This window comes from Quercus suber, unplaced genomic scaffold, assembly GCF_002906115.3.
Source record: "Quercus suber isolate HL8 unplaced genomic scaffold, Cork oak 2.0 scaffold_104, whole genome shotgun sequence".
Classification (NCBI taxonomy): Eukaryota; Viridiplantae; Streptophyta; class Magnoliopsida; order Fagales; family Fagaceae; genus Quercus; species Quercus suber.
The window spans coordinates 925,537-948,915 of NW_027069569.1; the positions used below are offsets into that span (position 1 = coordinate 925,537).

At 34.9% G+C, this 23,379-nt stretch overlaps 1 protein-coding gene across 2 annotated transcripts; it reads left to right on the top strand.

Moving 5' to 3' along the window:
• The first annotated feature begins 228 nt into the window (after window positions 1-228).
• Window positions 229-8,591, top strand: LOC112017120 (probable alpha-amylase 2). Of its 2 annotated transcripts, XM_024049588.2 has the most exons (14): window positions 229-629; window positions 1,570-1,718; window positions 2,089-2,172; window positions 2,345-2,378; window positions 3,064-3,101; window positions 3,524-3,650; window positions 3,750-3,976; window positions 4,050-4,195; window positions 4,286-4,398; window positions 5,481-5,569; window positions 5,827-5,949; window positions 6,582-6,617; window positions 7,802-7,900; window positions 8,211-8,591. In XM_024049588.2, exons 3-14 carry the CDS (start codon window positions 2,155-2,157, stop codon window positions 8,400-8,402), a joined length of 1,242 nt encoding a protein of 413 aa, XP_023905356.1. In that variant the 5' UTR covers window positions 229-629; window positions 1,570-1,718; window positions 2,089-2,154; the 3' UTR covers window positions 8,403-8,591. The 2 variants fall into 2 exon arrangements, with proteins under 2 accessions (XP_023905356.1, XP_023905354.1); XM_024049586.2 differs by lacking the exon at window positions 1,570-1,718.
• Window positions 8,592-23,379: the final 14,788 nt, after the last annotated feature.

The following is a 23,379-nucleotide window of genomic DNA, read 5'->3' on the forward strand; positions in this document are numbered from 1 at the left end:
TGAGCGAATCAATCAAATTTCGGATCACTCAGTTCGGGCAGCGGATCGGGTTGGACAATCCTAAAAGAAGAATCTAGCTGGCACAATTGCACCATCCACGTCAACATCAACTCTACGGGTCCCATTCCGCTTGCACACTTGGCAGTTGCTTAATTCTTAAGGCTTTTGGCACACGGCGTGCGGCAAACCCACGCGCATTTCCCAAAACCGTTGATCTTCACGCCCACTCTAGAATTTGTAAAACCAAGCAACGGCATTGGCCGCTCAAAACCAACCGAGTCACTCACTTCTCAGTTCCCACCATTGAAATATGAACATTTTCCTCCAATGGAAAGCGCAACACTGACATCCCCTTTCGAAAAGCCGATTCCCTTTTCATGTCTACAAGTTGTGAAATTCCCAACCGCTGGCTTTTCATTGCGTAGTACGATTCGTTTTCTCTTTTATCGCATAAACTTTCCAAATTCTCTGATCGCTTTTTTTGGGGCTAAATTCTCCTTCATCTTATGGACGGAACTGCGTGATTCCAATTCGGTGGTCTCGACCGAATCTTCAGCTTTTCTCTCTCTATTTATTGGCCGAGTTCGCTACCCCATAGCCCACACTGCGTTCTCAACCTCAAGCTTTTGGTACGTGCCTTCCTAAGCTTTTCATGTTATTTTGTTTATGCCTATGCCTGCAAAATGTTGACATTGATAACTGTTAAACACGTACCATTTTGTGCTTTCTTTATATATATTTTTGAGCTAGTGACATGTCCCTAGGATGAAATTGTTGTTTAAAAGATTACTTAGCTAAATATATGAGCTACCCATTACTTTGTTGTGAGATTTATGGCGTTCTATATGGTTTGTGGAAAGTATGAGGGTGAGGAAAAGAAAGTTAGAATAATGGTTAGATTGGGGTCATGTTGGGCACGACATTGTTTCTTCTCTCTCATTCTTCATGTTAAATATTAAGTTGTTGATAGTGTCGGAAAATCCTAGTGCCAGATAATATCAAATTTGGGTTGTATCGATAAAATTGTGTTAAGGTTGAGTTTGGGCCGGAAGTTGCTTAAAGACAATAAAATTTCAATATGTTCAAAGACGATGAATTGATGATCCATTGCTCATATATTTTGCACCATAATGAATTTCTAAGTGAATTTTTTTTATTGGAATGTAGATATCCGGAACTTCAAAATGGTTACAATTTGAATTTGAAATGAGTGAGAAAATGATTTTTTTGAAGGTGGCGCGTTGTGTTGTTCTTGAGAGTTACACTTGTCATTTGCTTGAGTGAAAGCACTGGGTTCTGAATTCCAAATTTTGCTAGAAAAATGATTATTGCTTAGTTTTAAAGGCTACTTTCTTAACCTATATGAATCTCCTTATGCACGAATTTTAGAGGGGAGGAAGACTTCTATACCAAAGTTAAAACTTTCATATCTTGAAACATTCTTCTTAAGAATAAACAGAGAAAAATCATCATTGTGCCTAGAGAAAAATAAAAATAAAAATTGTGTTCTTGATAACACCCTGTGCCTTTAAACCTTTCTTTGAAACCACAAACATTTTTTTTTCCCAGTGAGTTTACTACAACAAATCTTCAAGGAGGTTCCTTGGAGTGCCAGGCGTTTTGGTTCGTGCGGAGAGAAGTTCTTAGAGGAAATTACTATTGAAGGATTCCAAAGTTTCTGGGGCTACGGTGGAAAGACAAGTGGGGCGTTTGCAGAGGTTACAATAGAGAGTCTAGCTGTAAAAGTGTTTTATAAGTAGAATTTTGTATCTCTTCCTTAGTAGATTTGCTATAGAGCTAGGTCCCTAGAGTAGTATATTCCATTAAAGAGGTTCTTCATTGGTTTCCACTTCGTTACCAAATATCTGTGTGCTTTTACTGCTTTTATTATTATTGTTTTAGTTTTACTATTTGATATCTGTGGTTAATATCGATTGCTTGTGATATCTGTGTGGGAATCCTAAGAAACCCGTGCAATAAATCCCTTCATTCCGCTGCATAAATTTATTGGGGTCTAAACTAGATTTTTCACTTATATATATATAAGTCAAACAGTATCCATACCTTGTGAGTTCATTGTGGATTCAGGATATCTTTGTGCTTTGTATTGGGCGATCCAGCGGCAACATTTGGACAACTACCCTGTAATTCATTATGGGTTACCTGAGCAATGTATGCATCCTGTTTCCAATCTCTCTCAATAAACAAAGAATACCTTTTAACAAATTGTTTCTTCATATCTGAACCTTTTAAACACTTGTTTTTTTTTTTGATTGATAAATGTAGGTTTTTGACCTGCATGTTGCATTTCTTTCTTTAATCTTATCTTTTGTTGAAATTGCAGGGTTTTGATGAAAGAAATCAGCAGAATGATCTTGGTATGCCTTTTAAAAAAAGAAAAAAAGGGTCAATTCTTTTACTCATTGGACATGCATTTTATTCCTTGTTTTATTAATGTGAACAGTAGTGGTAATAAAATAGATGAATTCATGTTTATAAATAAATAAATAAAAAAAATAGATTATGTCATCTAACTTTGACGTTCATTGAGAATGGAATTGGTATCTGATGATATGAATGCTCTATAAATGTAGCTTTGAAATGACATAGTATAGACTCCATAATTGTTTTATGTGTCTGCTTAGAAAATTTTGTTAGATAGAGAAGTATACTGATTTGTGGGTATAATTTAATGTTGAGATAGATTATAAGAGGTGAAGATATCTGAAACTTTTACATGTTTTGATGCACTCACACCCACACACACACATATAAAGAGGAAAATGAAATAGAGACAGGGAATAGAATCTTGACTTAAGTTGTCAATTTTTGTAAGAAATGAGAACTTTAATGTTCATATCCTGAAGGAGAAATTGGAGATAGCAAAATGAGGGGCTTTGTTGATCCTTGTTTCGCAGATTTGTGTTGCTGGTGGTGCAGTGAAACATGAGTCTGAGTTGAAGGGTGTCATAATAAGTGTTATTTTAGAAATATTGGATTTGTGAAGATAAAGATATGGATCTTTTAATAGATTTCAAACTATGATGTTGGATTCATTTGCAGGTGCAGTTGTACGTAGTGGAAGAGAAATCCTTTTTCAGGTAAGATTGACAAGGATATTTTCTGTTATTTACTCCATAGAACAGAAAGCCATTTCTGGGGCCATTATCACCTGACAGTATCCTGCTTATAACATCTGTAATCTATATAAGATAAATAAAACAATTGAATTTTTCCAAATGGGATACGTCCGGTCTAATATAGAAGCTGTTGTAGCTTTATTTCTGAAATATGTAAGGTTTGGTTACGTTCAATCATATCATACCAGGCCTCAGATTTTGATTGCTTAGACCTGCTAAGAACATCGCCTCTCCAACAAATTGGGGGTAAGGCTACCTACTATGACTTCTCCCAGACCTTTCAAAAGTGGGACCTTTATACGCAGGGTACAACCTTTTTTTTTTTAGACCTGCTAAGAACATTGAAGCACATAGATGGTGACAGAAAAAAAAATGTTCTACAGGCTTTTAACTGGGAGTCTCATAAATATGATTGGTGGAGAAATTTGGAAATGAAAGTTCCTGATATTGCAAAATGTGGATTTACATCAGCATGGCTGCCACCAGCAACTCATTCCTTCGCACCTCAAGGTTGGAATAATTAATTCATTGAACATGTAAATTGACTTTTTATATTTTTTTGGATCTTGTTCATTGTTTTTTTTTTTGTCATTTTCCTCTCAATTACAGGTTATGTTCCACAGAACCTTTATTCCCTCAATTCTTCATATGGTTCTGAGCACCAGTTAAGAGCTTTACTTCAAAAAATGAAGCAATACAAAGTTAGAGCGATGGCTGACATAGTAATCAATCATCGTTGTGGAACTACTCAAGGGCATGGGGGAATGTATAACCGTTATGATGGAATTCCTTTACCATGGGACGAACATGCTGTCACATCTTGTACTGGTGGATTGGTAATGATACTTGCATAGCTAATATATTTTCAATTTGGCATGATGCCTCATACATTATTATTATTATTATTAGGGTAATCAAAGCACTGGGGACAACTTCCATGGGTTTCCAAATATTGATCATAGCCAACAATTTGTTCGAAAAGATATTACTGCATGGCTCCAGTGGCTACGAAATAGTGTTGGGTTTCAGGATTTTCGTTTTGATTTTGCAAGAGGGTAACTATTATTCGACGCTTTGAAATAAATTGTATTTTATTGGATTTACTTGCTGCTCATTGTTCATGTCTCTTCTATGTTTTAATTTAGTTATTCAGCAAAATATGTGAAAGAATATATTGAAGGAGCTAAGCCATTATTTTCTGTTGGGGAGTACTGGGATTCTTGCAACTATAATGGTCATGGCTTGGACTACAACCAAGGTATAATGATTCATTTATGCTTGTCATGGACCAGTCCAAAACATTTGATTGCTTGGTTTTTCATAAAGAAAGTTAGCTGAACTCTAAATTAATAGATATATGTTTTGTCTAGAACTTAAAAGCTGTGGAAAAAGAAATCAGAAAAATAGAAAATAAGAATGCAACTCTTGAGGTTGATCACATACACTAGTTTTAATAATTAATCTATGACTTGTGGCTGACATGTAATATTTAGTTTCAGCTTTGGAGGGTGATGAGTTTTGGTTTCCACTATTTCAACATATTGGTTTTTTTTTTTTAATAAGTAATGCGATTTTTATTGCTATCAAAAAAGATAATTTCCCAAGTATAAAGGGAGTAAACAACTGAGGACCATACAATCAATCACACAAATTACATGAATCTATCAAAACACTAACAAACCATGAATCTAGCAACATATTAGATATCATAATGTCTTAGTTGATGTTCTTTATTCAACATGTATTTTCTTATGTATATTTGAAGATGGACTTGAGGCATTGTTGATTTTTCTTCTTCATTTTCCCCCCTTTATTCTGAATGTCAAAAGACATGCCTGTTGGGCTACTTTGGTTATTTCCAGTCCTATAAGTTTTGTTAATGGAGTTTGACCTTTGGAAGAGGAGGTTATTTGCTAGAGAAGTAATTTAGATTATTTACCTTTGGGTGTATAACCAGTATTCTCTGTTGGTTCCCCATGTATGATTCATTTTTTGGTTGAGTGAAATAATTTAGTGCCTATAAAAAAGTGTAATTTAGCTTTAAGAGATATACAAAGTACTGGATCATATTCTGTAAGAGTAGCATAGGTCTGAAACATAAATGTCAATTTATAAAGTCTAGCTTCTCCCTGTTGAAAGCATGCACTTGGCTTACTTTATTTTCCAGCCGGAGAGATTTGGTGTTGATGTTGTTGACTTTATCCATCAATATCATATACTGCCTCATTTTGAGCATCATTTTTTCATATTTCTAATGGTTCCACCTAGCCCCTCACCCTCACCCCCCCCACCCACCCCCCCTTTCCATTATCATGAATCTATTGCAATCTATACCTGCAGATAACCATAGACAGCGGATAATCAATTGGATTGATGGCACAGGACAGCTTTCAACTGCATTTGACTTCACAACAAAGGGAATTCTTCAGGTATTTAGAGATTGTTATATAATTAGTGATGGTGCTTTCAAAGAAATATGGTAAGGGCATGGCGGGTGTTGATTGTAATTATTCATTCAAAATGTTAGTTTTCAGGAATTATTAAGGCATATGCTCTCTGCTATGTTCGGTATGTTTGGGCTAACCTATATGTGTAATATTAATAAATAACAGCAATAACTACATTTTCCATTGAGGTTGTATACATTTACCTTAGAAAAGATATTTATTTATGCATTTCTTTGTAGGAAGCTGTTAAGGGACAACTTTGGCGTCTACGTGATCCTCAAGGGAAACCACCAGGTCTAATGGGATGGTGGCCTTCAAGAGCTGTCACATTCTTAGATAACCATGACACAGGTTCAACCCAGGTACTTAATTTCCTTTGCCATTGATGCAAGAGGGCTGTGATTATTTTTTAGATGATTGTATGAATTTATTGCAATTGCTTGTGCACAGTCCATGCATGGTGCATAATTTTTTTGTGATGTATGAAACTGCATATGAATTGCATTTTTCTGGAAGGGTTCAGGCTAGGCTCTAGGATAGCTTACCACAAATGGTGGTGATTAAGATTTTGCTTGGCCGACAGTTGAGCATTTATAACATCAGTTAATTTGTTTGTAAAAGTAGAATAAAGTTGGTTCATTACTTACCCTATGTTGGATGAGGGCCCCTCTCCTCTCCCCCCCACTCCCTCAATTTGAGACATACCATTAGTTTCTTTTGTTAACCCATGGAAAAAAAAATTTTGGTTGCTGCCTTGCTGGTCAACAAAGTCCCAAGTGAGGTCAGATTTGTAGATAATAGGTCCTATTTGGACTTCAACATTTGTGGGATCATTCCAACTCCAAATTATAACCCAACATAATCTACAATTACGTTTTTTTTTTCATATATAATTGTGATGTTTATGTTACTGGTATTAATGTTTTAGATATTAATCCTGTGTTCACTAATAGAAAGTATGGAATCAACTCAAGCTAGTCTTTTACTCTTGCAGGCTCATTGGCCCTTCCCCTCAAATCACATTTTGGAGGTATGTAAACTTGTTGTCTTCATGTAACTTTGTTAAGTTTTTTGCATCACAGTTTGTTTCTATTAACTTTAGTTTTAAAAAGCAAAGCAAAGAACTTTACTTATTAATTTAACTGTCCAAATTTGTAGTTTTGTCTAATAGGCAAGGTATAATTATTAATTACATCTAAGGCTTAGACGAGTTGAGAGAAAATATGTGGTTGTCCATGTCACATGGACGTGGGTTTTATTTTTCTATGTTGATCAGTGCCAAATATTTGGATGGTGCGTAGGTTTTCCAGATAAATTGTTTACCCTTTCTGGAGAGTCAACAATTAGGGAACTTGTGGATTTGATTTGAAGTAGTAACAATTTACAACCGTGCCTCAGTCACCTTCATCATTTCATGCAAAGATAATTTCTTAACTTTGCTATTTTACCTCTGCCATCATCATGTGGTAAAAGGGTGGGATGTGGTTGGTGTATATCTTAGCTTCAAATCTTACCAATAAAGCATGAAAAAGGAAAAATGACAGAAAATGTCTCTGAGGCTGGCAGCTCAACCAGAAATTCCAAATTGTATTCCTACCATTATAGGCTTATATTGGTGCCTTTTCTATTGACAGCATTGTGAATCTAGTTTTGCATAAAGAATCTTTTCTTTGTGGGTTTTCCCTCTAAATACATTCTTGAATTTGAAAAGCCTCTCCTTTATCTGTGCAACATAAGCGAAGAAAATAATGGCGACACAAAATCCTGTTCGACTCGGTTCAGAGTTATGTCATGCGTAATGTCCTGCATGTAGGAATTCAGATTGCCTATGGTTACTTTCATGAGGTCTATCTGTCATTGTCCGAAACAGGTGGCCACCAGGTGACAGGTATTACAACTTAAAACAGGAAGGTCACTACATACTCTTTAGGATACCCACAGTTTCTTTTCTATGAATGACTTCTGAATTTGAGTATGACAACTAGTGGAGTATCCTACTACGTTTTCTTGACAATGAGCCTCTTATTAGTAGGAAATACATATCAGAAAATATTGTTTTTTCCTTCCAGTTCAAACTTCAAGCTTCAAACTAATATTATCACTCACTCGCCATCAATATCCCCAAGTCAAAAGAAAGTTTTGTTTATTTCTCATGATTTTTTTATCTAATTCTTGAATGTTGGCAATGACATATGACTCCATTATCTTCTGCAGGGCTATGCATATATTCTCACACATCCAGGGATACCATCAGTGTTTTATGACCATTTTTATGATTGGGGTGACGCCATTCATGACAAAATCGTAAAATTGGTATGCTGCAAACTGTTTTAACTTATGGATAATTTGGGTAGAGATATTTAAAGAGAAGGATTTGGGCTTCAAATTTTAGTATAAATGACTTGAATATAGTATGAAATAGCAAATTTTTTTCCATTGATGAATAGATTGAGCAAACTCTCCAAAACTCAAATCATCATATGCAATGAAATTTATGTCAAGCAATATATACTAGCAATTTTTCTTAGAATCAATTGATTTTAAATCCTCATATGCAACCACAACCTTATTAAAATTTCCTCTTCGAGAAAATTTCTCCTTAGCTTCTCAAATATGTCTGCAGATGGACATTCGAAAGCGTCAGGACATTCACAGCCGATCATCAATTAGAATTATGGAGGCACAGCCAAATCTATACTCTGCAATCATTGGGGAGAATGTGTGCATGAAGATTGGGGATGGATCATGGTGCCCAACTGGCAGAGAGTGGTCACTTGCAACTTGTGGCCACGGATATGCAGTATGGCAGAAGTAATAATGCTTCCAAATACTATCTTCATTTGCATATCTATTTTTGGGGCCAGGAGGCTTGGCTGGGGGTTGATTTCTCCCTACAGCCATTTTATATATATTGTATTAATAATAAGGCCTCCAATCTCCAATTTTGCATTGGGAACAATTTATATATTCCGCCTAATATTGGGAAACATTTTATTATGAGTAAGTCCTCCAATCTCTACTTTTGCATTGGTAACATATGCATAGAGCGTAGTAGCTTCAAGTTTTTTGATAAATCTAATGACACGACAAATTTCATAATTACTAAAATGGTAAGTGATGATGGGTGTATGATAAAAGCAAGGTACATTATGAAATTGATGTTGTACTAATTACAATTTATCTTAATCGGCTGTCTTCCTATCAACCTGGATCTGACATTCTCCTTAAAATACGTTTGTCAACAAATGCCATTGGGGTTTGAGAAAAAGCATATTTTCATAGCTTTGCTTAGGCTTGTACAATAAAAAATGCAGCTGCCCCATGCCCCCACCAACCTATTGTTTGATGGACTAGATGCTCAAAGGTCCATGGCAGGCTAAAATCAAGAGCCTAATAAGTAGGTTTTTGAAAAACCACTACAATCTAACTATGAGATGCAGCGTAAGGCTTGGTTCTAGTTAAACGATTCGAACAAATGGCAAAAATCAAACACGTCTATATTTTGCCCAAAATCAAACACGTCTGTATTGTGCCCAAAATCAAACACGTCTGTATTGTGCCCAATCTGTATTGCTTATGCTTGTACAATAAAAAATGCAGCTGCCCCATGTCCCCCACCAACCTATTGTTTGATGGACTTGATGCTACAAGGTCCATGGCAGGCTAAAATCAAGAGCCTAATAAGCAAGTTTTTGAAAAACCACTACAATCTAACTATGAGATGCAGCGTAAGGTTTGGTTCTAGTTAAACAATTCGAACAAATGGCAAAAATCAAACACGTCTGTATTTTGCCCAAAATCAAACACGTCTGTATTGTGCCCAATCTGTATTGCTTATGCTTGTACAATAAAAAATGCAGTTGCCCCATGTCCCCCACCAACCTATTGTTTGATGGACTTGATGCTACAAGGTCCATGGTAGGCTAAAATCAAGAGCCTAATAAGCAGGTTTTTGAAAAACCACTACAATCTCACTATGAAACGCAGCGTAAAGCTTGGTTCTAGTGAAACGATTTGAACAAATGGCAAAAATCAAACACGTCTGTATTGTGTCCAATCTGTATTGCTTAGGCTTATACAATAAAAAATGCAACTGCCCCATGTCCCCCACCAACCTATTGTTTGATGGACTTGATGCTAAAAGGTCCATGGCAGGCTAAAATCAAGAGCCTAATAAGCAAGTTTTTGAAAAACCACTACAATCTAACTATGAGATGCAGCGTAAGGTTTGGTTCTAGTTAAACAATTCGAACAAATGGCAAAAATCAAACACGTCTGTATTGTGCCCAAAATCAAACACGTCTGTATTGTGCCCAATCTGTATTGCTAATGCTTGTACAATAAAAAATGCAGCTGCCCCATGTCCTCCACCAACCTATTGTTTGATGGACTTGATGCTAAAAGGTCCATGGCAGGCTAAAATCAAGAGACTAATAAGCAGGTTTTTGAAAAATCACTACAATCTCACTATGAAATGCAGCGTAAAGCTTGGTTCTAGTTAAACGATTTGAACAAATGACAAAAATCAAACACATCTGTATTGTGCCCAATCTGTATTGCTAAGGCTTGCACAATAAAAAATGCAGCTGCCCCATGCCCCCCACCAGCCTATTGTTTGATGGACTAGATGCGCCAAGGTCCATGGCAGGCTAAAATCAAGAGCCTAATAAGCAGATTTTTGAAAAACCACTACAATCCCACCATGAGACGCATCGTAAGACTTGGTTCTAGTGAAACGATTCAAACAAATGGCAAAAATTAAACACGTCTGTATTGTGTCCAGTCTGTATTGCTTAGGCTTGTACAATAAAAAATGCAACTGCCCCATGCCCCCCACCAACCTATTGTTTGATGGACTTGATGCTCAAAGGTCCATGGCAGGCTAAAATCAAGAGCCTAACAAGCAGGTTTTTGAAAAACCAATACAATCTTACTATGAGACGCAGCATAAGGCTTGGTTCTAGTGAAACGATTCGAATAAATGGCAAAAATAAAAGACGTCTGTATTGTGTCCAGAGCATTAAAGATAAGCCGAGTCCGAGATGCAGCAAGGATACAGTCAAGGTTATAGCTGGGAAGAGAGCGATAAGCCTATAATTAACGATATGTTGTACTGTAAGTCATAAGAATGTGACCATTCCCAAAAAAAAAAAAAAAAAAAAAAAAAAACAGGAGGCTTGGCTGGGGGTTGATTTCTCCCTACAGCCATTTTATATATATTGTATTAATAATAAGGCCTCCAATCTCCAATTTTGCATTGGGAACAATTTATATATTCCGCCTAATATTGGGAAACATTTTATTATGAGTAAGTCCTCCAATCTCTACTTTTGCATTGGTAACATATGCATAGAGCGTAGTAGCTTCAAGTTTTTTGATAAATCTAATGACACGACAAATTTCATAATTACTAAAATGGTAAGTGATGATGGGTGTATGATAAAAGCAAGGTACATTATGAAATTGATGTTGTACTAATTACAATTTATCTTAATCGGTTGTCTTCCTATCAACTTGGATCTGACATTCTCCTTAAAATACGTTTGTCAACAAATGCCATTGGGGTTTGAGAAAAAGCATATTTTCATAGCTTTGCTTAGGCTTGTACAATAAAATATGCAGCTGCCCCATGCCCCCACCAACCTATTGTTTGATGGACTAGGTGCTCAAAGGTCCATGGCAGGCTAAAATCAAGAGCCTAATAAGTAGGTTTTTGAAAAACCACTACAATCTAACTATGAGATGCAGCGTAAGGCTTGGTTCTAGTTAAACGATTCAAACAAATGGCAAAAATCAAACACATATATATTTTGCCCAAAATCAAACACGTCTGTATTGTGCCCAATCTATATTGCTTATGCTTGTACAATAAAAAATGCAGCTGCCCCATGTCCCCCACCAACCTATTGTTTGATGGACTTGATGCTACAAGGTCCATGGCAGGCTAAAATCAAGAGCCTAATAAGCAAGTTTTTGAAAAACCACTACAATCTAACTATGAGATGCAGCGTAAGGTTTGGTTCTAGTTAAACAATTCGAACAAATGGCAAAAAGCAAACACATATATATTTTGCCCAAAATCAAACACGTCTGTAATGTGCCCAATCTATATTGCTTATGCTTGTACAATAAAAAATGCAGCTGCCCCATGTCCCCCACCAACCTATTGTTTGATGGACTTGATGCCAAAAGGTCCATGGTAGGCTAAAATCAAGAGCCTAATAAGCAGGTTTTTGAAAAACCACTACAATCTCACTATGAAACGCAGCGTAAAGCTTGGTTCTAGTGAAACGATTTGAACAAATGGCAAAAATCAAACACGTCTGCATTGTGTCCAATCTGTATTGCTTAGGCTTATACAATAAAAAATGCAACTGCCCCATGCTCCCCACCAACCTATTGTTTGATGGACTTGATGCTCAAAGGTCCATGGCAGGCTAAAATCAAGAGCCTAATAAGCAAGTTTTTGAAAAACCACTACAATCTAACTATGAGATGCAGCGTAAGGCTTGGTTCTAGTTAAACGATTCAAACAAATGGCAAAAATCAAACACGTCTGTATTGTGCCCAATCTGTATTGCTAATGCTTGTACAATAAAAAATGCAGCTGCCCCATGTCCCCCACCAACCTATTGTTTGATGGACTTGATGCTAAAAGGTCCATGGCAGGCTAAAATCAAGAGCCTAATAAGCAGGTTTTTGAAAAACCACTACAATCTCACTATGAAATGCAGCGTAAAGCTTGGTTCTAGTGAAACGATTTGAACAAATGACAAAAATCAAACACATTTGTATTGTGCCCAATCTATATTGCTAAGGCTTGCACAATAAAAAATGCAGCTGCCCCATGCCCCCCACCAGCCTATTGTTTGATGGACTAGATGCGCAAAGGTCCATGGCAGGCTAAAATCAAGAGCCTAATAAGCAGATTTTTGAGAAACCACTACAATCCCACCATGAGACGCATCGTAAGACTTGGTTCTAGTGAAACGATTCAAACAAATGGCAAAAATTAAACACGTCTGTATTGTGTCCAGTCTGTATTGCTTAGGCTTGTACAATAAAAAATGCAACTGCCCCATGCCCCCCACCAACCTATTGTTTGATGGACTTGATGCTCAAAGGTCCATGGCAGGCTAAAATCAAGAGCCTAACAAGCAGGTTTTTGAAAAACCACTACAATCTTACTATGAGACGCAGCATAAGGCTTGGTTCTAGTGAAATGATTCGAATAAATGGCAAAAATAAAACACGTCTGTATTGTGTCCAGAGCATTAAAGATAAGCCGAGTCTGAGATGCAGCAAGGATACAGTCAAGGTTATAGCTGGGAAGAGAGCGATAAGCCTATAATTAACGATATGTTGTACTGTAAGTCATAAGAATGTGACCATTCCCAAAAAAAAAAAAAAAAAAAAAAAAAATGTGACCATTCAGTTCTGCTCGTTTGTGTCATCTCTTCGGGTGAAAAGACTGATGACTAAGTGAAAACGACCGAAGGTGTTTCCACACAACACAAATGTTGGCAACAGTCTGTATTACACAAATATTGTTTATGAATTGCTCAATAGCAAGAGACAGTGAGACTTCAATGGTAATAATCAATAGAATTCTAGTAAAGAAAGACTTAAAAAACAGCTAGCTCGGTAGGTGCAATAACTTAGAATTTATCGTGCCAGGACATATGGAGTTAATGAGTTATGAACCCCGAACTGCATTAGTCAAATCACACTACAGTACGTACAGAGAATCTACGTGTTATGAATGTATATTATTTTCACCATATGTATGAGATCTCCACGTATATATTATATCCAGGAAATACAGCTTTACATTTGAGGGACAAAATTTAGAATCTTAGATGGTATAAGATCTGCAATTGAGCTGATATATATATGTGGATCTTGTGTGAATGGGTCCCAATGTATTGGAAGCCTACATTGGTAATAATGGATATCACTTGCAGAGTCACATGGTAATAGAGCTGGAAAGAGTCTCCCACATCAACATCATAACCATCGTCATCGACCTCATCATTCATGTTTTGAATTGAAACTCATTAAGACAACACCTTGGCCACATGGCTGCTCTAACATTTCAATCAAACGGAACAACAAGACAATATTTCTAATTAATATCATGTCCTCAAAACCAAACCACTAAAACTATTCTCTCTCACGTGACGTACATACAGTGTCAGGATCTATCATCCATTGATAAAACAAACAAATACGCCCATTATCCATCCTTAAGAGCTCGAAGCGCCCCAAAGGCTTTGTCCTTTTTAATTTCTATGAACTTTGTCATCTTTCTATAGTTTAATCAAAATCAAACCTTATCAAAAAAAAAAAAAAAAAAAAAAAAAAAAAAAATCAAAATCAATAAACGTACCCGAATTCCAAGTATCTTTCTCTCTCAAAAGGTCAAAAGTTACTGTGAAGACTCGAAGGTCTATAGTTTCTCATCACTCGTAATTACAAACAATGATTCTACCAAAATAAATAAATAAATAAATAAAAAGAAATTACAAACAACAATCAACATGCATCATGTAATGCTCAGTGCCTTTGACGAGTCCATCAAATCACATTGTGAAAATTACCATCATTTGAACTACTAATATTAGGTTTTGACCAATATTATGGACACAATTTTTTTTTTTTTTTTTTTTACAGTTACTGATATAATCTTTTATGATTAAAGTAACATCATGTTTAATTATTTGGATTTATCATTAACAAAACTTTTATTATATAACAATCACAACAAGTTATAAAAAATATTGTATCGCTAGAGAAATTTGAAATGTAGCGGAACCATAATCAAAATGAAAATTAGTCTTCTGACTGCTTGGAAAGGTCATATACGTGTAGACATGCTCATAAATATTGAAAAGGCAGTTCTCAGTTTGCGCACATTAACATTCAAGGGACTAGAGGCTAGAGTCATAATCATGAATGCATGGCAGCATGATGTGTTTTTGAAACAAGTGTTACTCTTAATTGAGTAAAAAATACTAAAACAGATACTAAGTTGGTATTATCGAAACATAATATACTTTCTTGCATTTGTGGGACACGTGAAATAATTAGCATTTCTATCTGAGTTTGACGTTGTCCATTAGCCTTTGGAGTTAGGATATTGTTACAACTTACAACTAGTTCCACTTATTAATTATCAGCAAAGCATGACTTTAATTGATTATGCTGCATATTAAATAGTTTTCTCATGTCAACACCTGTCTGCCACTCTTCCATAAACGTAGTATATTAATTCTTTTAATTATCTTTTTTTTTTTTTTTTAAGCTCAAGGGGCAGTTCAATTTCCACTAACTTGACGAAGGATTTTATAGCTCAACTGACATTTCAAGATATTTTTAATTAAGATATCTTGAGTTCAAATATTTTACTTTCAACTATCTATTGTTAGATTAAAAAAATAAAGTTATACCAACTTGTAGGACTTAATGTTTTGAAGTCAAAGCATCTAGGTAAATGCTTTTAAGTTTTTAACCTCAAGTGATTAGTCTAGTGATTTTTAGGGTCTCATAAAGTTAATGAGGGTTTGAATTCAAAACTTCTACTCAGCATCTTAAAGCCACAACCACCTCTAAAGAATATCTAGTTAATCATGAGATTGATTCATTTCAAATGAAGATTGATTCATGGAGAGGCACATTGCACTTTATAAAAGAAGTGCAACTGTGTAAGACCCTCGTTTAAGAATACAATGGTTCTTTTCTGCATACCTAACTCTCTGTATGTGAATTTTTTACCTTCACCCGATTAATTTCATTTCTTTGGCCTTTGGGACCAACAATTGCTTCCTTTTGATGATTAGTACCAACTAACAGACAACACTCATATTGCACTCTCTTTGTATAAAGAAGAAAATGCATGCGAGGATACATAATACTCAAATCTTAAGCATTACAGATCGAGAGCAACTACACCTGAACCCAAATAGCTTATAATCATGAAAAAGGGTGGATTTCCGTGCATCGAGCTCTGCAATAAGAAAAAAGCGAAAATTCTTCTTGCAGCCTTGCATGTTCCTGCCTTAGCGCTTTTGTTTTTCAATATTTTAACAACTAGTCAACTTAAAAATGCGCATTTCATTAGCGTTCCTGACTTTTAGGTTCTAAATGTGCTTGAGTTGAGGTTAGCTAAAAAGTTTGTTATTTTTATTTTTTAATCTGAAATCTCAGAAATGCAGCAAATTAAGATGGTACAATTTGGAAATATATCAAATGGGTTTTTATGTCTTTTGCTGAATCTCCCGGTGACCCACTCAGAGTTTGCAAAATCAAAACTTTATTTGGTCCCCACCATAGACCTAACCCTAAGAACTTTTTCCAAAAAGGACACAAAAGAAGAGAAGAATAAAAGTTGACACTAAAGACTTGCACAGAGCACAGGGAACAAAGCCCATGAACTTTATTCAAAGCTTTCAGATGTAAAAGAAGCAAAAAGTTACTCCTTGTGATTACACCAACTTTTTAGGTTTTATACTTTACTCGGTTAGATGTTGTTAGAATGATAATTCGATACATAATTACATAATACCAAGCTGCCCTTGATTAACTGCTTCAGTGTTATAGGAGCGGGAGAGAGAGCCTCACCTAGACTACTACTGCACTGTCTAAGCCTTGAGACTAGAAGGAAGCAGTCAAGCTAATAAGAGTGGTCAAAGACAGCTTAAAGTTGAGCAATAAACCATTACAGATCAAAAAATAGACCACATATTTTTTATTATTATTATATAATACTTCTTATATAATTTCAATTTAAGGTCTCAAGACGTTTATTCCAGCTAAAAGTTGAATTTGAACTTGATTATAAATTAAAGTTCCAAGTTTTTTATTCAAAATAAAATATAAAAGTTTCAATTGAAAAAAATGACAATCTTGTATTTTCAAAATAATATTAAATCCGGCTCATTCTTGAGTTTTTATAACTAAAAAGTAGCAAGAAGAACCCATATATAACTCCGTTTGAGAAAGAGACAAAACTATGTTAGGAGTTAGGACCACTATGATCATGACCACACCCCCCCCCCCCACCCCCACCCCCAACTCCCCGCGCGGCGCCACGCACAAAAAATACGAATAAAAATAAAATGAAATTGTGTAATATAATGCCCTAACATTCCCAAATTGATTTTTTTTTTAAATGATATATGTTTATATAAATATTTAAAAATTTTCCCCAAAAAATGAAAACAATACTTAACCCGAAGAATTCAATAGGTCCAAAAAGGTTATAAAGGAAAAAGGAAAAAGAAATGGTTGGTAGGTACATAACGTGTAACCCTCCTCCCAAAATTAAAGACTTTTTAACATAAATGTGTGCCTTTGCATTAGAATTCATTTTCTTCTTTCTTGTGTATGTGTGTTTGTTTCTCCCAAAAAAAAAATAATTGTTCCACGTTGCTTAAGAGAGTGTGTTGTGTATAGTATAACTTGTTTTATTCTTCCTTAAAAGTTACCATGATTTTTTAGTAGAGTTGTGGTATATCTTTGTGTTGGAATGTCTTTTCTTCTCCCTTGTGTATATGTGTGTGTTTATTTCTCAAAAAAAAAAAAAGAAAAAAAAAAAGAAGAAGAAGAAGGTAATTGTCCCACATTACTTAAGAAAGTATGTTATGTATAGTATAACTTGTTTCACCCTCTCTTAAAAGTTATAATGACTTTTGAGTGGAGTTATAGTGTGCCTTTTGTGCTAAAACCCTTTTCTCTCTCTCTGGTATGTGTGTGCATGTGTTTGTTTCTCAAAAAAAAAAAAAAAAAGATAATTGTCTCACATTACTTAAAAGAATGTGTTGTATGTAGTAGAATTTGTCTCACTCTCCCTTAAAAGTTACTATGACTTTTGAGTAGAGTTGTGTTATGCTTTCGAGTTAAAACTCATTTCCCTTTCTCTTGTGTATGTGTGTGTGTGTTTGTTTTTCAAAAAAAAAAAAAAAAGGGTAATTGTCTCACATTGCTTAAGAGAGTGTGTTGTGTGTAGTATAACTTGTCTTACTTTCCCTTAGAAGTTACTATAACTTTTAAGTGAAGTTGTAATATGTCTTTGAGTTAGAACCTCTTTTCTTCTTCCTTGTGTGTATGTGTGTTTGTTTTTTAACAAAAAAAAATGTAGACATCTAATATTTCAACCACATTATGACATGGGTGTTTTCAACTATGAATATTGATAAAATTAGGATTCACAACAAAAATGAAGTTGGTTTTCTAGAATGCTCTCTAATTTTGTAATAGAAATAGAAATTGCTAAAAATATTAAGTATAAAATCATTGTATATGACTTTTGGGATTTCAAAGAACATCAAGTTCCATTTTGATATTTGATTAATTATTAATGTATTGAGAAACAATTATTTTGTGATTTTCTTTTGTTTTTATTTTGTTAATATTCAATGGATGCCAGTATAATTTTTTATGTATTAATTTATTTTTAATGTAATTTATAATTAAATTGAAGAAAATAAATGTTCATACTTTGACTCTCCAAAACTGGAGTATTGTTTTCGTCCATGATTTGAACCTATCTTGGATTCTAGATAATTAATAAATAAATAACATAATAGTGCAAAAAATTCTATTCAATAGCATACATGGGTTTCCGTTTATATTTGGAAAAAATATCCAAAACCCTATGTGGTTTTTCTGTAAAAACATGAAACCTACCTTTTGAGTTTTACTTCCATATTATATTGTTTTATATTTAAACTGTTAACTGTGTAATACTTAATGTGTGCTATCCCACAGATCAGCTAGCCCCTTCGACTGCGACAACAGCAACCCATGTACCTGGTCTCCTCCACCATTGATTGCTCAAAATCAATTATGATGGGACTGTTTTCATACAAGTGAATAAATCGAGTATATGTGTTATCATTCGCAACAATCAGGAGTTGGTGATTGCTGCTTTAGCCCAACAACTGTCACAAGCATACCAGGCCATGGAGATTGAAGCTACGGATGTAGTTAGAGCCCTTGAGTTTGGCTTGGAAGTTGGTGTAGATCGAGTACTTATGGAAGGGGACTGCAAGATTGTGGTGAAAACACTGGTAGAAGATAATCCAAGTTTGGCTTTATCCCAAGCAGCTGACTAAGGATGTTGGTCTTTTTTCTAATTATATTTCTAAGTTGCTCTACTCCATACTAAGAGAAAGACAATAAAGTCGCTCACAGTTTTCCTAGATTGACAATTAATTATCCAAATTGTGCTATCTGGATGAAAGATGTTTCACCACTTATTTATCTTGTACTTCAAGATGATATGGCTATTTTGACTTAAATAAATTGGATGTCTTTTCTCTCCAAAAAAAAAAAAAAATCTTTGAGTTTTTAAGGGTAATACAAACTTACTTTATGATACTATTTTATGTAAAAATATAGCTTTAAATATGAACACAGGTCATTACATGAGCAACTTATTATAGAGGGTTCACACATAAAACAACACCATATGAGATTAAGTATTAGTGTATTACATTCAAAATTTTAGACTGGTTTGTTTCGGTTGAAAATGGATTCGGGAAATATTTTACACCCTGCTGTGTTTGTGCGCATAAAAAATTTGGTTAAACGAAAAACATTTGTGTTACCCTAAAATAAACCCCTAGACCTAAAAAACAATTGCAGGAGTTATTTTACCTTCAAAGCATTTTCGGAATTTTTTCCCTCCACACAGTCCAATCTCCAAGCTCTTAGCTCCACCCCATGCACCAATGAGAGGGAGGCAAAGCTCCACCCCACACGCAGTCGGTCCGAGGTCCACCCACACTCCGACAAGCAGCCACCTTTCCCCTTCGGCGGGTGATTTTTTCCCTTTTCTTCTCTTCTCTCACTCAACCTCACCTCCGCCCACTTCGAGCTCCAAATGTACTGATCCACCAAGGCAAAACTCTCCCTCACACCGGCGAAGCCCATCTCACCTCCAACATCTCCGATCCTCCTCCCAGTCGCTGGCGAAACACTTCTCTCAAACCCACCCTCTACAATATCACATCCCTTCAAACCCATCTCCCTTTTCTTCTCTTCTTCACTCAACCTCACCTTTAAGATCACGCCGAGATCGCACCCCAGCACTCCAGATCGTCGCCTATGACCCACCCATGACCGATCTATCTCTTTCTCGATCTACCTGTCCCTTTCCCTCGAGTTTTTGATCACTCTCTTTTCCTCCTCTCTCAGTTTGACCGAATTGTTTGAGTTTAAGGAATGTTTTGTTTTGATATTTTTTTTTTGTTTTTTCAAGTTTATATATTAAAATTTTCTATTATAAAAGTTGTTTGAAGCTGAGAAAATGGTTGAGAAAATGTGAGAAACTAGTAGAAAAATAGTATTTTTAGAATGCAAACAAACACATGAAAACATTTTCTAAAACAATTTTATAATCAGCCAAACACTTGAAAATATTTTCCTTTCTCAAAAATATTTTCACCTAAAATATTTTTACTTAGAAAATATTTTACATTCAACCAAACACAGCATAGAGGTTTTTTATTTTATTTTATAGAGAAATCCTTTCGGGGTACTTCTTCCTTTATGTATTAACTAACAAAAACTACTAGTGAAGGTACACTGATATATATTTAGATTTTCAAGATTTAATTTCTACCCTAGCTCGATCAGACTCTAAATTTATGAGGTAGTTACCTTCTTCTTCTTTTTCTTTTGTCCTTTTTTCCTTGAAAAAGGAAAGGAGACTACTCCTCCCAAAGCCAGCTTGGTTCCCCACCACCATTTAAGGTTACAAAATTCGACAGTTACTAAAAAACTCGTCTTTTAGGGTTACATATATATACCAAATCGCAATGCCTTTTTTCAATTGACCAGTTGTCACTTGTCAGGCCACCCATAATAATGCTGGTAGTTCATAATCAATCCTACAGAATTTAATGCAAACTTAGATTATTTGGGTCTATCTTTTTCAGTTTGATTGTGGAGCTTAATGAGAAAGTTAATCTTGCTTGCTGTGTATCTTTCTCCAAGAAAAAAAAAAAAAAAAAAAAACTTGCTTGCTGTGTAGTTAAAGTGCAGCAGCAAAAGAACCCCAAGTTAAACTTTCTTGCTGTAGGTAAAAACGTCTTTGTTTTATTCATTATTATTCCATTATCGATATAATGTCTTTTTTGTACCGATGATTCAATCATGGCTCCCAGTGTGAGATAGCAACTCAACTGAGCAGGACAACTGGTATGTAGCTCACAGACCAATGGGACGGAAACAAGGAACTGTTTATATGGGAACAAAGTCCACATCAGTCTATAAATTCTACGTGGGATCCTGCTCATTTCTTCAGTGTTGTTGTTTTGAAAACCTATGAATTGAATAGGTAGTAAAATTAATTAATTGGGTATAGTTGGTTAGGTAGATTTGAAGCAATAAATAGTACGAATATGTGGATTGGTCAATTAAATACTGAAATACAAAAACGTATAAACAATTAATATTTGTGGAAGTTTGTTTCATATAAATATTTGGCAGGGTGGAGCTGGTGACTGGTGAGTGTTTTTAAGGAGAGTGGGTTGTGTAAATATGTTATGGCCCTGTGGGCGTGATGAGTGCGACGTATCGATCGACAAAAGGGAAGATTTCATATCTCTTTCTCTCTGTCCGTGGTATTTGAAACTGTGCATTTCTTACTTCTTCCATTTATTTATTTGTTTATTTTGGGGTAACAAAGTATGACTATGAAGTAACTGTATAACTGTGTGTATCAGTCAATAAAATATGGCTATGGCAGACATATTAGGTGTCAATTAATGTTATAATTGTGGAGGATTGACCTACGTTTTACCTTTTAATCGCATTTTCAACATGTCCTATAGGCTTATAGGTCAAAAGGATTATTATTTTAATTTGGCCAGAAAGAAAGGAACAAAAGGAATTCATTTGGTTTGAACTTTGATACTTTGAATTCTGTAGTTTCTTCAGTTCTTCTGTGGGTGTGGTGCGAGCAAAGGGTACCTAGGATTCCACACTTAGTGGTGTAGTAGGACCCATGATTGATAACCTTGCCTCCCCCACCAATAAGCCGTTCCATTACCATTAAAAAGGCTTGGTTGAGCGCTCATTTTCACCAGTAATTAGCACTAAAGTATTTTCTGATTAAGGACCCGTTTCTTCTAGTCCTCCATTCAATATTTTTTCCCAGTCAAAGTTGAATCATTTCTAGGTGATGCAACATCTTTGAGAATCGAAGAAACAATAAGGATATTAGATTATCAAGAACACTCGATTACTTGGATTGGACTGAGCAGAAGGAGCCTAACAAAGCTCAATTAGTCGTCCTTATTTTGGTAAGCAATCTTATCAATTCTCTCGTTCTTAGACTTTGCGTTGGTATAAACTTCAAATGTAATTATTAAATGAGCAACGTCAAAGATATAACAAAAATGTATATCCTTTTCACAATCTCTTCAGATGGTTAATTATGATTCAAGAAATAATTCTTTCATTTGGACATACCACTAACCATGTAATTTTTTTTTTTTCAATAGTTAAGATATAATTAAACTTGTAGAATCCATTTAATAAGATTGACTTTTACCATTATACCAAAAACACCAATTGATTTTTTATATAAGCAAGATTTGAATGCAAATTTATTATTTAATAATCATATATAACTTTACATATTGAACTAATGTGAATTCATAGACCATAATGCAACGCTACTTTTATTATACAATAGTCATAACATGTCACGTTAATAGATGTGAAAATTTTAAGTAATTAGATTAATTGCCACAGTATCTCTCCTTTTCACTTGGGAGAGCCAATAAAGATACACTTGATTGAGCATATTTTTGAAAAATTAATTTATAATAAAAAAGAAAGAAAGAAGGGTTTGGTAAAAGTAGATTGGGACAGAAAATTTAGTGAGTTTACAAGTGATATTAGAGCATCCACACTAGATGTGCTAAATGTGCCAAATGCCAAATATTTGGCACATTTGGCACACTAAAAACCAAAAAGCACAAAATATCAGATGTTCAAAATCTCATAATTTTTGCAACATGCTACAGTATGCTCACATATTTGGCACGGTACGGACATCTATGGCATATGGTTTTATCATTTTTTTATTCCTCTTTCTCTCTCATCCCAATTATTTGTTTCGTCTTCTCCTTTAGCTATTCATGGTACGGATCTGCCTTCTTCTCTTTTTCTTTTTTTTGAAGTCCCCAGGTTTTGAGTTTTTTTTTTTTTTTTTTTTCCCCAGGTTTTGAGTTTTTTTTTTTGAAGGTGACAGGTTCTAAGTTTTTTTTTTCTTTTTTTTTAAATGCTTAAGAAAATATGGATTTTTAAAAATATGACAATTGAATTAAGAGAATTGTTTGAAAATGTTACGTAAGAATAAGAATATTTGAAAATATGACTGTTTAGGAACAAATATTACTGTTAGGAACAAATAATAAAGAAAGAATAAAATAAGAATTAAAAAAAATTAAGAAATAATATTTAAATGAAGTAGTAAAAATATAGAACATCTGATAAATGAGATATTGTAAAATGATGTGGTAAAATAATAAAGTAGGCTTTTGGCCGGTGTGATAAAATAATAAAGTATGCTTTTGGTATGGCAAAATGACATAATTTTTGCAACAGTTGCTATGGATGCTCTTAGCAGGAAGAGAAATCTAGGGCCATTTTCATTACGTGTACACTTAAAGTCATATCACAATTCAAGAGTTTTTTTTAGGTAGGTAGTGGGGGAGGGGAAGAGGGTTAGAGCCACAAATGCCATTACCACTGTACTATCACTTGAACCCCATAAT

What these genes read in the sequence shown, in the direction of transcription:
- LOC112017120 (XM_024049588.2), top strand. An exon ending in CCTCAAATCACATTTTGGAG is followed by an intron (nt 6,618 to 7,801) that starts GTATGTAAACTT and finishes TATCTTCTGCAG; the next exon opens with GGCTATGCATATATTCTCAC. An exon ending in ATGACAAAATCGTAAAATTG is followed by an intron (nt 7,901 to 8,210) that starts GTATGCTGCAAA and finishes ATATGTCTGCAG; the next exon opens with ATGGACATTCGAAAGCGTCA.